Source organism: Carcharodon carcharias, chromosome 17 (assembly GCF_017639515.1).
Source record: "Carcharodon carcharias isolate sCarCar2 chromosome 17, sCarCar2.pri, whole genome shotgun sequence".
In the NCBI taxonomy this organism is placed as follows: Eukaryota; Metazoa; Chordata; class Chondrichthyes; order Lamniformes; family Lamnidae; genus Carcharodon; species Carcharodon carcharias.
Window position 1 is genome coordinate 84,850,181 of NC_054483.1, and position 13,499 is coordinate 84,863,679.

The 13,499-nt window shown below is 39.2% G+C and overlaps 1 protein-coding gene across 6 annotated transcripts in view; it reads left to right on the top strand.

Annotated features, from left to right (window-relative positions):
• The window catches only part of ptprea (protein tyrosine phosphatase receptor type Ea), a 227,793-nt gene extending 219,930 nt beyond the window's left edge, over positions 1–7,863 (top strand). For all 6 annotated transcript variants that reach the window (XM_041209369.1, XM_041209371.1, XM_041209370.1 and 3 more), the window contains 2 exons: positions 6,267–6,402; positions 6,546–7,863. In XM_041209369.1, coding sequence (XP_041065303.1) covers positions 6,267–6,402; positions 6,546–6,620 — 211 coding nt within the window. In that variant the 3' untranslated portion in view covers positions 6,621–7,863. The remainder of the gene's footprint in view (positions 1–6,266; positions 6,403–6,545) is intronic.
• The last annotated feature ends 5,636 nt before the right edge of the window (positions 7,864–13,499 follow it).

Below are 13,499 nucleotides of genomic sequence, written 5' to 3' on the forward strand. Positions count from 1 at the left end.
TAGATAAGGGAAATTTACTAGATAAGTACTGTACACAGTACTCTATATGGGCCTCACAATGCCCTGTACAGCTGTAGCAAAACATCTCTACTTTTATATTCCTTTCCCTTTGCAATAAACAGCATTCCATTTGCCTTCCTAACCATTTGCTGTACCTGCATGCTAACCTTTTGTGATTCATGTACCAAGACACCCAGATTCCTCTATATCTCAGAGTTCTACAATCTCTCTCCATTTAAGTAATATGCTGCTTTTCTACTCTTCCTGCCAAAGTGGACAAGTTTCCCACATTATACTCCATGTGCCAAATTTTTTGCCCATTTACTTAACCTATCTGCAGCCCTTTGCAGAGTCCTTATGTCCTCTTTATAACTTACTTTCCTACCTATCTTTGTGTCATTGGCAAATTTAGCAACATTTGCTCCCATCATCCAAGTCATAGCTTGTAAATAGTTGAAGCCCCAGCACTGATCCCTGTGGCGCTCCATTCATTACATCTTGCCAACCTGAAAGTGACCCAGTTATGCCTGCTCTCTCCTTCCTGTTAGTTAACCAATCCTCCATCTATACTAATATGTTACCCCCTACACCCTGAGCTCTTACTTTGTAATAACTTTTGATGTTGCACCTTGTCAAATGCCTTCTGAAAATCCAAGTGTGACACATACTCTTTATCCAATTTGTTTGTTACTTCTTCAAAAAAGTCTTAATAAATTAGTCAAACACAATTTCCCTTTCACAAAACTGTGTTGACTCTGCCTGATTGCATTGAGATTTTCGAAGTGCCCTGCTTTAATCTCCTTATTAATAAATTCTAGCATTTTCCCTATGAAGATGTTAAGCTAACTGGCCTGTAGTTTCCTGCTTTCTGTCTCCCTCCTATCTTGAATGGAGGAGTTACATTCATTATTTTTCAATCTGATGGGACCTTTCCAGAGACTAGGTAATTTTGGAAAATTAAAAACAATGCATCTGCTATCTCAGTAGCTAATTCTTTTAAGACTCCAAGATGAAGCCCATCAGGCCTAGGGACTGGTCAGCTTTTAGCTCCAGTAATTTTCTCAGCACTTTCCTTGGTGATTGTAATCATTTAAGTTCCACCCTCCCTTTCACCTCCTGATTTACATTTATTTCTGTGATGTTATTAGTGTCCTGTAAAGTATCTGTTCCATTCATCTGCCATTCCCTTATTTTCCATTATTAATTCATCATTCTCACTCACTGGAGGACCAATGCTCACTTACCTTTTTTTACCTTTTTAAATACCTGTAAAAATTCTTACTATCTGTTTTATATTTCAGGCAAACTTACTCTCATACTGTAATCTCTCCCTCATTATTTCTTTAGCCATTCTTTGCTGTTTTTTATATTCTGTCCAACCTTCTAACCTACCACTAATCTTCATGAAATTGTAGGTTTTTTTGTATTGAATTTGACACTATTATTAACTTCCTTAGTTAGCCACAGATGATACGTCATTTCCCTGAGTCTTTCTCACTGGATTGTCTATTTTCTGAGTATTACAAAACATATTCTTTAATGTCTGGCACTACATCTCTACTGACATATCTCTCAACCTAATTTCCCAGTTCATTTTAGCCAGCTCTGTCATCAGACCCTCATAATTATCCTTATTTAAGTTCAAAACACTGGTCTTAGATCCACATTTCTCTCCCTTGAACTGAATGTGATATTCAATCATGTTATGATCATTGCTAGCTAGGAGCACCCTTACTTTGAGGTCATTAATTAATCCTGTCTCATTGCACATTACCAGATCTAGAATAACCTGGTCTCTGGTCAGCTCTAGCACATGCTGCTCTAAAAACTGTCCCGAAAACACTCTATGAACTCATCTTCCAGGCTGCTTTTCCCAATCTATATGTAGATTACAATCACACGTGATTATCACCGTACCTTTCTCACAATCCCCCATTATTTCTTCCTGTGTGCTCGTTTTTATAGGGTGGTTTCTGTTAGGGAGCCTATAAACTACTAGCAAACGTGACTTCCTACCTTTACTGTTTCTTAACTCTCCCAAACTGATTCTACATTTTGATCTTTAGAACTAAGGTCATCTCTCTTTTCTACTATTGTCATCCTTAATTAACAGAGCTACTCTTCCACCTTTTCCTAGCTTCGTGTCCTTCTAAAATGTCATGTACCCTTGAATATTCAGATTCCAGCCTTTGTCATCTTGCAGCATGTCTCTGTAATATTTCTGTCATTTGCATTATCTTTGCTGTACATTCACCAATACCTAGGCAGATTATAGCTAAGACTCAGCATAACTCAAGTGCAAAAATGAGGCACTTTACAGCCTTCCAGACTTGCCACTGAGTTCAGAAAATTCAGATCATAACATCTGCCCCCATTTTTTTTGAATGACAAGTGATGATTGTGCTAATTCTATTTCCATCTCCTCTCAACCCATCTTTTGTTTATTTATCCCACAATCATTCTTTTTTGATTATGCCATCAGCTCTTTTTTCATTTAATCTCTCCTACCTTGCACCTTATCACAGACCTCCCCTTTAGTTCTTCCCTTCACCCACATTTTCCTGCCTCTGTACTTGCTTAAAACCTGTTAGTTCTTAACTTTTACAATTCTGATGAAGAGTTATTGGCCTGAAATGTTGGGGTGAATTTTCCTGGCCCCATGGAGACGGGGTTGGAGGCAGGCAGGGGGCTGGGACAGGAAGATAGCTTTGGGATGGCTCCCCAATACATTCCCACCTCCTAGGGAGTTTCACAAAGGTGAGCTGGGAACCGGATTGGTTGCATACTCCCTGCAGGCAGGCAGCCACATACCACAATCTAGGCCCCACGTATGGGCTATTTTGCGATGGCTTAGTAGTTTCCCACCTTTGGAGTGGACCCTCCTTAGTTCGGAACATGACAGGTGTTACGACCAATCCCTGGGCGAGGTTCCCCAATTTCTTTAACTTCCCGAACCCCGGACCCTAATTTTGTTATGCTCCCAGATGAGGTGGAATGAGTCGGTTCCCCTTCTTTATTCAACCCCCTTGGTTGGTCGCATTAAGGTTAATTTAAAAGGAATCCCTTCCCTCCATGGATACTTTTCCTTGTCAAAATGTACTTATTATTTAGAAGGAGCCAATTTAACCAGGCTTTCTTGAATCAAAGAAAGAGTAAGTTTATTACTTCCTAAAACTCGAGAAAAAGATTAAAAACACAATAGACACACACAGGTCAGAAATGAGAAGTTAAGAGTCCAAGAAAAAGTTATAAAAATATACGAATCAGTCTTTGGCTTGTTCGTGAGGTGTAGATGGCAGTATGTTGTGGCCATTAAGTTGAATGATTCTGGTAGAGCTGACTTTGGCAGTTTCGCAGCTAGTTTGGAAACACTAAGTTCTGCAGGGTAGCTGAAGAGGCTGTCCTATTTTCTTTTTCATAGTGGCTTCTGCTGAGCCTTGCCTCCAGCATCAGAGAGAGAGAGAGAGAGACTTCACCTGTAACTGCAGGGGTGACTAGTTGGTCGTCTTCTTGCTGTCATACATGCAGCACACCAGCATACACAGTACTGCTGTGCAGCTAGGTTTTTAACCCATTTTCCTTGTGCGTTCCATGAGGTGAAATAGTCGTATTGAATTCATATCAGAACCATTGATACATTCTGAGATAGAAATTAACAGGAGATGGATTTTTGGGTGACTGCTGAGACGTGTAAATCAGTCTTTTGTCTCCGCTACCACAGGAGATTAAAGTTCAGTCTTTTGCATCTTTCCTATCTCCCTTTCAAGTATCTCTGCTTGAAGAATGCCATGGTACCTTTTCAGGTGTGACATTCCATGTTCTCTCAGGACAGGTCTGTCAGTATAATCCATATAGGAATTTTCCAGAAAGTGGTCACTTTACATTATCAGCCATCTTTTGCTCAATACCCTTGCTTGTAGTTCTTTAAAAGCTCACAAGTCTTTCCTAAAAAGTTCAATGTGCCTTGAAGTAATTTGTGACTGTAATCGGCTTTCCATGACACAGCTCTTTGGGGGCAGCGTCTTGGCTGTAGGCCTGGGCTCACCAGAGTTGGAGGTTTCATGCTCCAGTGAAGGGGCTGCGGGATGCAAAGTCACAACCTTGTCCAAAGCCAATCCTGTGCAGGAAGTTTCCCTCCATCTAAATGGCCCGACTGCCCTTGGGCCCCTTTTTGTCAGCATCCCTGGAGGCAATGTCAAGCCCTCATGCTCATTTTCCTGTCTCAGCAGCAGCCACTTCACCTGGTGGGGCTGCTGGCCATCGTGTGCTGCAGGCCCTCCAATTGGGCTTCCAACCATGGGAACCCTCTTTCCATCCTTAATAGGGGAGTGGGGTGGCGGTCAATTGAGAGGCCACTGCCCAAAAGATAAGGACAGTGCATGTGCTGGCAACAAGAGCCAGCTACAGACCCCCTTATGGCCCCAGTGCCCACTGGAAAACTGACCCCATTAACTCTGTTTCCCTCCCTTCAGATGCCATGTGAGCAACTGAGTAATTCCAGCAAGATCTAGGCTTTGCCTATATACAGAACAAAATGACAGAATACAGGTTGGTTTTAATTGTTGTCCTTGGGCAGAATCTTCTGGTCAGCATGCGGGGGCAGGCCCCACATGCTGACGCATAAATTGACACGCGGGGGTGTCAGGCGTGTGTCCCAATGTCACTGTGCGTCATTCTGATCCTCAGCTCAGTGGGCACTGGAGTCGGCTGTGCACCTGCCGAACTGTCAAAGGCCTATTAAGGCCATTAAACAACTAATTGAAATACTTAGATAAAAGCAAAATACTGCGCATGCTGGAAGTCTGAAACAAAAACAAAATTGTTGGATGCTATCAGACCTGCTGAGTTTTTCCAGCTATTTTTGCTTTTGTTTGTAATTAAAGTACTTGTCAGGGCTGCCCATCCAACCTTAAGGTTGGCGGGCAGGCGAAGAGCCCAGGTGGCCTTTGCATTTTTCATGGAACCTCATCCACCGGCAGGATGAGGTTTCATGAAGGGTTTATAAATTTAATAAAATGTTTCATGTAAATTCATAAACATATCTCAGCTCATGTGACAATGTTACATGAGGGGACATGTCTGAATAATTTTATTTTTCTTGTTTTCCACCTTTTTATGACTTTTCTTAATCTCCCTGAGGCAGCTCTGTGCCTCAGGGAGATTCCTGCACTCTTTTGCGCACATGCACGAAAGAGCGCAGGCCCCGACTCTCCCTCCTCCCCCTGCCCGCATAGGTAGTGCTAAGCGCTTCCGGGTGCGCGTCACGCTGGGCAGGCCAATTAAGGCCCATGTAAAATGGCGCGCAGCCGATCATGGGCGGTGATCAACTGTGCGACCACCCACACCCACTCCCACCCAGCTGCTCCGACGGGGAGAAAATTCTCCCCCATGTCTAAGTCGTGATGTTGCAAGAGCTAATTATGCAAGAAAATCTGGCATCTATTTCCATTATACTGCCTCCAAGCCAGTGTCAGCTTCAGGACCGGGGTAAAGATTGAAGGATTAGGGAGGTGTGATCCAATGCTATGTTGATATTTACATCAGACTCAAAATAGCAGCAGAATCACAATTGGGAACTTAAAATTTAGTTGCAGTTAGTTTTGCCCAAATTGGCCAACCTTAAAATGATTCGGGACTGATTCATGACCCCCCACTGGCTCTGACACTGGTACGTATGAAATCTGCCCCACAGATAAATTTACTTTGGCTGAGAACTGATTCAAAGGGCAGAAGTTGCATAATTCACGAAATTACATGTTGGATGGATTTCAGAAGATATTGGGCCTTATGTGACCTCCAGTTGACAACGCAAAGTACTAGAGTAAGCCACTGTTAATTTACTGTGGAGTTGCTCCCCCAGGATTAATTTACTCAATGTTAGGATTGAGAATCAATTAGTACAAGACAAATGTGGACATTAAAATTGTGTAAAGCATTTGTTAATCCACTAAATCCATATTTTCCACTGGGTCAGCAGCAGGAAATAGCAGTTAACAGCCATTACTTATTCATTCTAGAAAATCAAATGGCATTTAAAGTTTCACTGTGTCAAGTGGGAATACTTTCTCTCATGTTTGCTTTAAAAGGATTTATCTTCCTCTAAATCACTTTCCTTGGATGGTGAAGCTTGGCTCCGAGCACAATAGTGTTACAATTTTGATGCTCTCCTCATTTCTGCATTCATGCATCATTTTTCCACCTGTCAGGTAGAATCCTATCAAGAAGATTTACTATTTAAATAATACTTGAATCTATTTATTTTGCAGTGCTGGTGCTGGTAGGACAGGTACATTTATTGCATTGAGTAACATTCTGGAGCGAGTGAAAGCTGAAGGTCTTCTAGACGTTTTCCAGACTGTCAAGAGCTTACGAATGCAACGGCCACACATGGTGCAAACATTGGTATGATATGTTCTGTTTTAGATTTCCTAAAGCATAAAAGAATTTGAAGCAAACATAAACCTGACTCTTTTAAAAAATATATATTGTCAAGTATCAACTATATTTTAATTTTTTTAAGAAAGTGTTTTCCTTTCTCTTTGCAGGAGCAGTACGATTTCTGTTACAAGGTGGTACAAGATTTTCTAGACATACACTCCGATTATGCCAACTTCAAATAAGTGTTTGCCTTACAGATTTTTATTTTACCTTTTCAATTGTTAGCTGACAGGCCAGTAAAGCATCTTTTGTACATTAAATTATCAAGAATTTATTTTGTATTTTGCTATGCACTTGTTGTCTAGAAGAATATTACTAATACGTTGAAGGCCTTTCTTTTATTGTCTTGTGACCGTGCTTTTGAGAACTTAGGTTACAGTAATTGAGGAGTCATGCATCTGTTAGGAGTCATTCAATATTTTTAACTGAATGAGGTAAATGGAGTACATTTACCATCTGTCACACTCCTAAAAGAGCATTATTTAAAAATAAATCTTTTATACGTCACTATCAGTTACATTTTATTTTGAACCTTGAATGTACAGAGGATTGAATTAGATCTACTGAAAAAAAATTATTTGCTTTGTGAAAATACCAACTATGTTTGACCCCCTCAAAGTGTTACAAAATGTGAATTTATACTGTGCATTGGAGTTTGCATTATTTTCAAAAGGTTGGGTGTAATGCATATATAATAGATATATTTTTATATGAAAAGTTTACAGTGTTATAATGTTAGTTGCATATCATGCGTTTTGACATTGTGTTTGCTAACCTAAAATATTTGTTCTTAAACATGTTTAATGACAATACACTGTTGTCCAGAAGTTATTCTTTTTATCTATTTATTTTATAAATTACCCTATAAAAAGAACCTGGGCTGGTGTTGCATCAAGACCGGACCCCCTCCTCCCTGCAATGGTGACCCCTACGTCCCATTGCTGTCGGCCAGGACAGCCCAACATTAGCCAGCCTAAATCTGGTGAGGTGCATCAGGACACCCAATTTGCATCTCATTGAAGTGATATAAATGAGGCTAGGGTCTCTAAATCATGACGCTCTCTACAACACAGAACATGCAACTGGTCAGCCGACCACTAATCAGTGGCCCAAAATTCAAAGTCCATTTTCTGGCCATTCTACACGCCTACACATGGCGGGTGAAATTTGTTCACATAACTCCACTTCTAACAGTGTAGCATGGACTATGTTGATTCCCTGAGGCAGACAGTGCTATAGGCCTGCACAGCCCACAAGGTGTTCCTCAATGATTTCAATGAAGAAAGCTGCTTGGAGTACATGGGCAGTGACACACAATGTTGTCTGCCAATGGACAATCAATGTAATTCTGTATGGCATGCTACATGATCAAATTTCTACCCTAGAGAACTTAGGGCATGTTTTAAATAAATACAAAACTCTCTATACCCATAAACTTTGTATGTTTGTTCAAATTGTATTGCTGCAACATTTGTTTTGCACAAAAAGGAAAAGCGGTGCCCATTTTATCCACAGCTCCATTTCTTCAACTATAGATTGATAATTGTTCCCAGTAGAAAATGATAAAAATGCATCAGGTGATGAGCTTCTGAGCAAGAAACAGTGTGACATTTTTTCAGAAGTTTTCTGTCTATTAAATAAATTATCTATGAGCAGTTTCAGCATTCAAATGGGGCTTTATTGAACATTCACAATAATTTTCAGTGTTAGAAAGGAGTGAAAAAATAATTTGATATATTTACAGTAAATGAGAGATGCCAATTTAGAGCATGATGAGTGCAGCTGCCAATTATTTAGTATCAAACCAAATGATAACTGACATGCACTATTGATTTCCGTTTAGATCCTGGGCAAATATACTCAGGAAGTCAAGTGAAGGTAAAATAGAAGTGAAAAGAAGATAAAACTGGAATTAAATTAGGCATTCTGCTTTGTGTTAGACTGCCAGAAATGTGGAGAAAATGATGAAATACAGAAACAAATACTTAAAAAATTGAAAGGAAGAAATGAAGTTGTTTTTCACTGGTGCAGATTATCACCAAATTATTCAGAATGCTACTGAATCTCTTGTTGCCATCTTAAAATGTTACGGTATAGAAATAGGCAATTTGGCCCATGAGATCTGTGCAATTGGCTCTTCAAAGGAACCAAGCCTAATTCCTCATGGTCCATCTCTATACCCTTTAATATTCCTCTTTTTCAAGCAACTTTCTAATTCCCTTCTAAAAGAACTCACTTTAACAACAGTTTGTAGGAAATTCTTCACCATGTATGTAACCATAATTAAGGAAATATATACTTGTATTAGAGGCAGTACAGCAACGGTTCACTAGATTGGTCCCTGAGTTGAGAGGGTTGTGCTATGATGGGAAGCTGAGTAAATTGGGCTTATAATCTATGGAGTTTAGAAGAATGAGAGGTAATCATGCAAAGATTCTGAAGGGGCTTTACAGGTTACACTAAGAGGTTATTTCCTGTGGCAAGGGAATCTAGAACATGAGGACACAGTGTCAGGATAAGAGGCCCATCATTTAGGACTGAGATTAGGAGAAATTTCTTCACTCAAAGGATTATGAATCTTTATGATTCTCTAGCCCAGAGGGTTCTGGATGCTCCATCATTGAATATATCTAAGGCTGAGATAGACAGATTTTGCAACCGGTGTATCTGCATGCCAAAGTCTTTCTGCTTCCATACTTCATTTAAAATCGTGCCATTTCATCCTTACTTCCAAAATTTATTGCTTCATATTTTTTCTGCATTGAACTCCATCTGCCACCTATCTGCCCATTCGGCTGACATCTGGCCCCTATAACCTTCACAATCCTTGTTACAATTTGTTATAACTAATTGGGTGTTATGTACAGATTCAATATTGCTCCTTCAGTGGTTGCCCATAATATTTATATGCTTTGTAAAGATTCCATTATAGAGCCCCCTAGAACACCACTCAGGACACCCTTTCATTTGGAGAATTTTTTTTAACCTTTAATCTTTATTTCCTGCTCACCAACCATCACTATTTGGTCACATTCCCTCTAATTCCAAGAGCCATTATCTTTACCATAAGACTGCTGTGTATAATCTTATCAAATACTTTTTGAAAATCCATATGAACTACATTTACTGTGTTACTTTATTTATTTGAAACAATACTGAAAGCTGATTAAACATAAGCTGGCATAAACTGTGCTGCTTGGCTATGCTTAACTTATGATTCTCCAAATGCTGGTATCCAATTCTCTTAATTTGCTAACATGAAACCTATGCATAACATTTATCACAAGTTCGAGTTTCAGGTTGTTTGCACTTGGAATCTATTACAAATCTATCCATTGCATTTCCCAATAGTCCACGGGAATTAATGAAAAAAGTACTTTCTACAATCTATATTTTGGTGTCCCAGTAGATTACATTTAAATTATTGAATTTAATAAAAAACTAAACACATCTTTCAATATCCTTGATTTTTAAATTGGTTTGTAGATATTAGAAGAATCTATTTTAATATCTAAATGTAAATCTATTATTAAAATACAATTTTCAGATTTTTTTGGACAAATTGAAAGGCTGCTGATAACTTTGCAGGGCATATTTTGGGATACAACAAAGTGTACAGTTCACCTTGCATTTAACAAGACCAGGATCATCCAGTATTTGGGTCTATTCAAAACATGTGAAGTTATTCAAAAAACCTCTTCACACCACATCAGATGTGGCTGTATATAAACTATGGATGAATATCATTTTTAAATTTTCAAAAGGAATGTACAATTCATAAAACTAGCTTGCAAATTCCAATTGAATCTGTTGGTGGCGTTGACAGTATGCCATTGCAATTGATTTGCTTTCTTCAGTGATTGCTTTAATTTTATTTGCAACTTAGTTCTTTTTCTGCTTACCTCTTCCCCTCAGTGCCCATTTTTTTCTCTATTACTTTTCTCCCCTTTTGCCCAAAATGAAGAACTCTCCAAGTCAGTAATCAAAATGTAATTCTTACAACCATTACTTGCTCCTTAATGTTCTGATTAGTATGAGTTGAGACAGGACCTTGTTTTCTTTCTTGCTCATCAAGGTGAGGGATGTTAGTTCGTGCAGGGTTGCTGGGGTCGGGGTGAGGTGGGGGGTGGGGGGGGGTGGGTGTGGGTGGGGGTGGCAAGCAGGGAGCTGAAATTCTTTACATTTCAGGAATCCAGGGTGGAAATTATTCAGCACTCTGCTTCAGCCATGAAGGGAGCAATGCAAGGGAGGTACTGCAATACGCGCCCACGTGGCCAGCCCAAAATTGGGTCTCATTTAAATAATGTGCTGAATTCACTGGAGCCTGTCCTGCCTCCACCAGCAGCTCACTGCCTGGCTGCTTCAAATTGCAACCAACCCTCAGGTAAGTGCCTGGGATTGAGGAAGTTGTAAGAGTGCATGTGGATGGAAGAAGAATGGGAGGTAGACCAATCGCATGCTGGCAGCAGCCCAAGAGACACAGAGGTAGGAGGAGCACTTCCGCTCCACAGGAACATTTTTCAAACTTGGCTTTCATTGATACCTGCTACTTAAGCCATAGTTGCCATTGAAAATCCTGGGCTGGGCAGGTCCATCTCCCAATCCACTCGTGGCAGAACATCTTTGGCGAAAGCACGTAATATAGGCATTAGTTCCCTCATTTACATAGATATATAAGGACCTACTGCCTGTTTTAGGCAGTCTCCAGGAATGCCAGAAAAATGACCATCATTGATGAGGACTTGAAAGGGTGAGTAGTCTGGAAACTCTGGTGTAATTCCAGGGTCCAGCAGGGTTTGCAGCTATTCAGCCAGAATGGGCAATGTATTCAGATGAAAGTCTTACTTAGCCTAAAGATTATTTTGGCATGGTGTCCAGCTTAAGATCCATTATCAACTGTACCTTTCCCCTTGTTTTTTTTTTTACATTCTAATTTTACAATGCTTTGAGATCATGTAAATTTATACTGTATTAGATACAGAGTACTTTTTAAAAATACATATTAGCATACAAAATTAACTTTCAATCTCTAATTCTCGTCTCTAATACTCATGACCTTTTAGATTACTACACTGAGGGAATTGAAAAGCCGCATCACCAAAAAATCTATTTTTAAAATGTTTTCAAGAGGATAGAGAGAATTAATATTTCATATTAGGTATGTGAATCATATTAAAAGTAAAACTAAAACCAAACAGAATTCTTTCTTCTCCCACTATTAGTTTGTATGGATTAGATACCTCAGTGCATGCACCAGGCTTTCTCTTGCAGATCATTACATAGTGAGCTGATTCTTACAGTGGATTGGAAATGTGCAGCCTTTGATGTTCTCCAGTTCTGTTATCAAGTATGAAGTATCAAAATCATGCATACATGACTGTACCTGCACCTTGCCTTTCCTTTTCAACTGAATTGGCCACTTGGAGAAATGCCTAGGTTACTTATTTAAACTTTTGGTTTTACTTGGCATGCCTGAGAATGTCTTAGTGCATTTTATAATATGTACTTCCACTGTGCCACAGTTGCCTAGGGAAGCATGCATGAATTAATTAGCATGAGTGTGATTTAACAATGGAAAGTAAATGTGTTGCCATATTTTTAATAAATTGCGGGTATTTTTACACCCAACCTTTAAGAGAAACTACAGGCAAACAAGCTTGTCAATCTGAAAGCACACTTCTATGTGTATACTGCCATTTATTACTGTTAGTCTACCCAGTGAACTGCTTATCTTTCTGTGCAATATACAATTGAATTATTTGTATGTAGGATGTATACAGTTAAATCAATAATATTAACAAATACAGATTTAATGTGGAACGCTTTATTGTGCTCATTGTGTTAATAAAATGCTAATGTATTTTTCAAATTTTACATATACTTTGCAGATGAGATTTATTTGTTTTACATTAAGGTGCATAAGATAGTACTTATAAAAGGCCAAATAATGATGAGAAGAAACTTCTGATCATTTCATCTAGATCAGTCACACTGAGTGACTAAAGCTACTGAATGATGCAGCTCTTCATCAGCCTCATTTCCCCATCAACTTCAATTGTAAGCTGAATCTACAGTGACACCCACTGTAGGTTATGAAGTTCCTAAGTGACAATGCTGATAGCACTGCATTTATCCCAATAATTTCCTCTGCGAAAATTGTAAATACATTTATAAATTTGTTAACATAAATGCTGATTAACAGTAGATGAAATTGTGGGGCTTTAATTAGTAACATGATAATCAATGTGATGTACTCAGCACTATTCAACATCCAGGTTCATCCAAACCCATTTTAGCCCAAAGGTAATGGAGGAAAATCAGCAAGTATCAGAAATACGGCCACCTCCTGCCCTATCTGTTTCCATCCTCCAATAGCCACTCCAACCTTTGCCTATTACACCATTATATACGGACTAGCTGAAAAACCTGAGCTTAAAGAGTGGAAAAATACATACATATTACCATATCAAGCATTGTATTTTCCCCAATTATTTTTAAACACATCTGTTTTTCCCCTCTTAAAAATGATGAATCCGCTCAGGTAGTTAGTTCCCTGCACAGTGGCCAAAATAAATATAGGAAATGGCTTTAGAAGGGCAAGAGCAGTTAAAAAAAAGGGGGACGATATTTTTCTGGGTGCAAATAATTCAGTGCAGGAGCTCATGTGTCCCTCTTTTTGTGGTTAGGCCTCCAGAGCATTTCAAATTATTGAGCAAGCTCTGAGGTTTGTCTCAGGTAATACAAACAATTATCAGGCTTATCAAAATTGAAATGTAAATCTGATGTCCAGTTTGGGGTATTTTATTGGTATAGAGTGGTATTGTTGGCTTATGGCATTCTTGAGTGACACCTGTTATTAAAACTGCAGGTCGGACATCACCTGGTATCTGTCCTCAGAGCTGTCCCATTGTGAGAGTTGCCATTTATCTTGGGCAACTCTACTCTGGATACTTAGAATGTGATAGATTAAGTTCCAGTGCCCATTAATTTGAATTGGGGTTCACACATGATATCTACAATAATGCACTGTTTTAATAAATGTAAACATGTAGCAGTGAAAG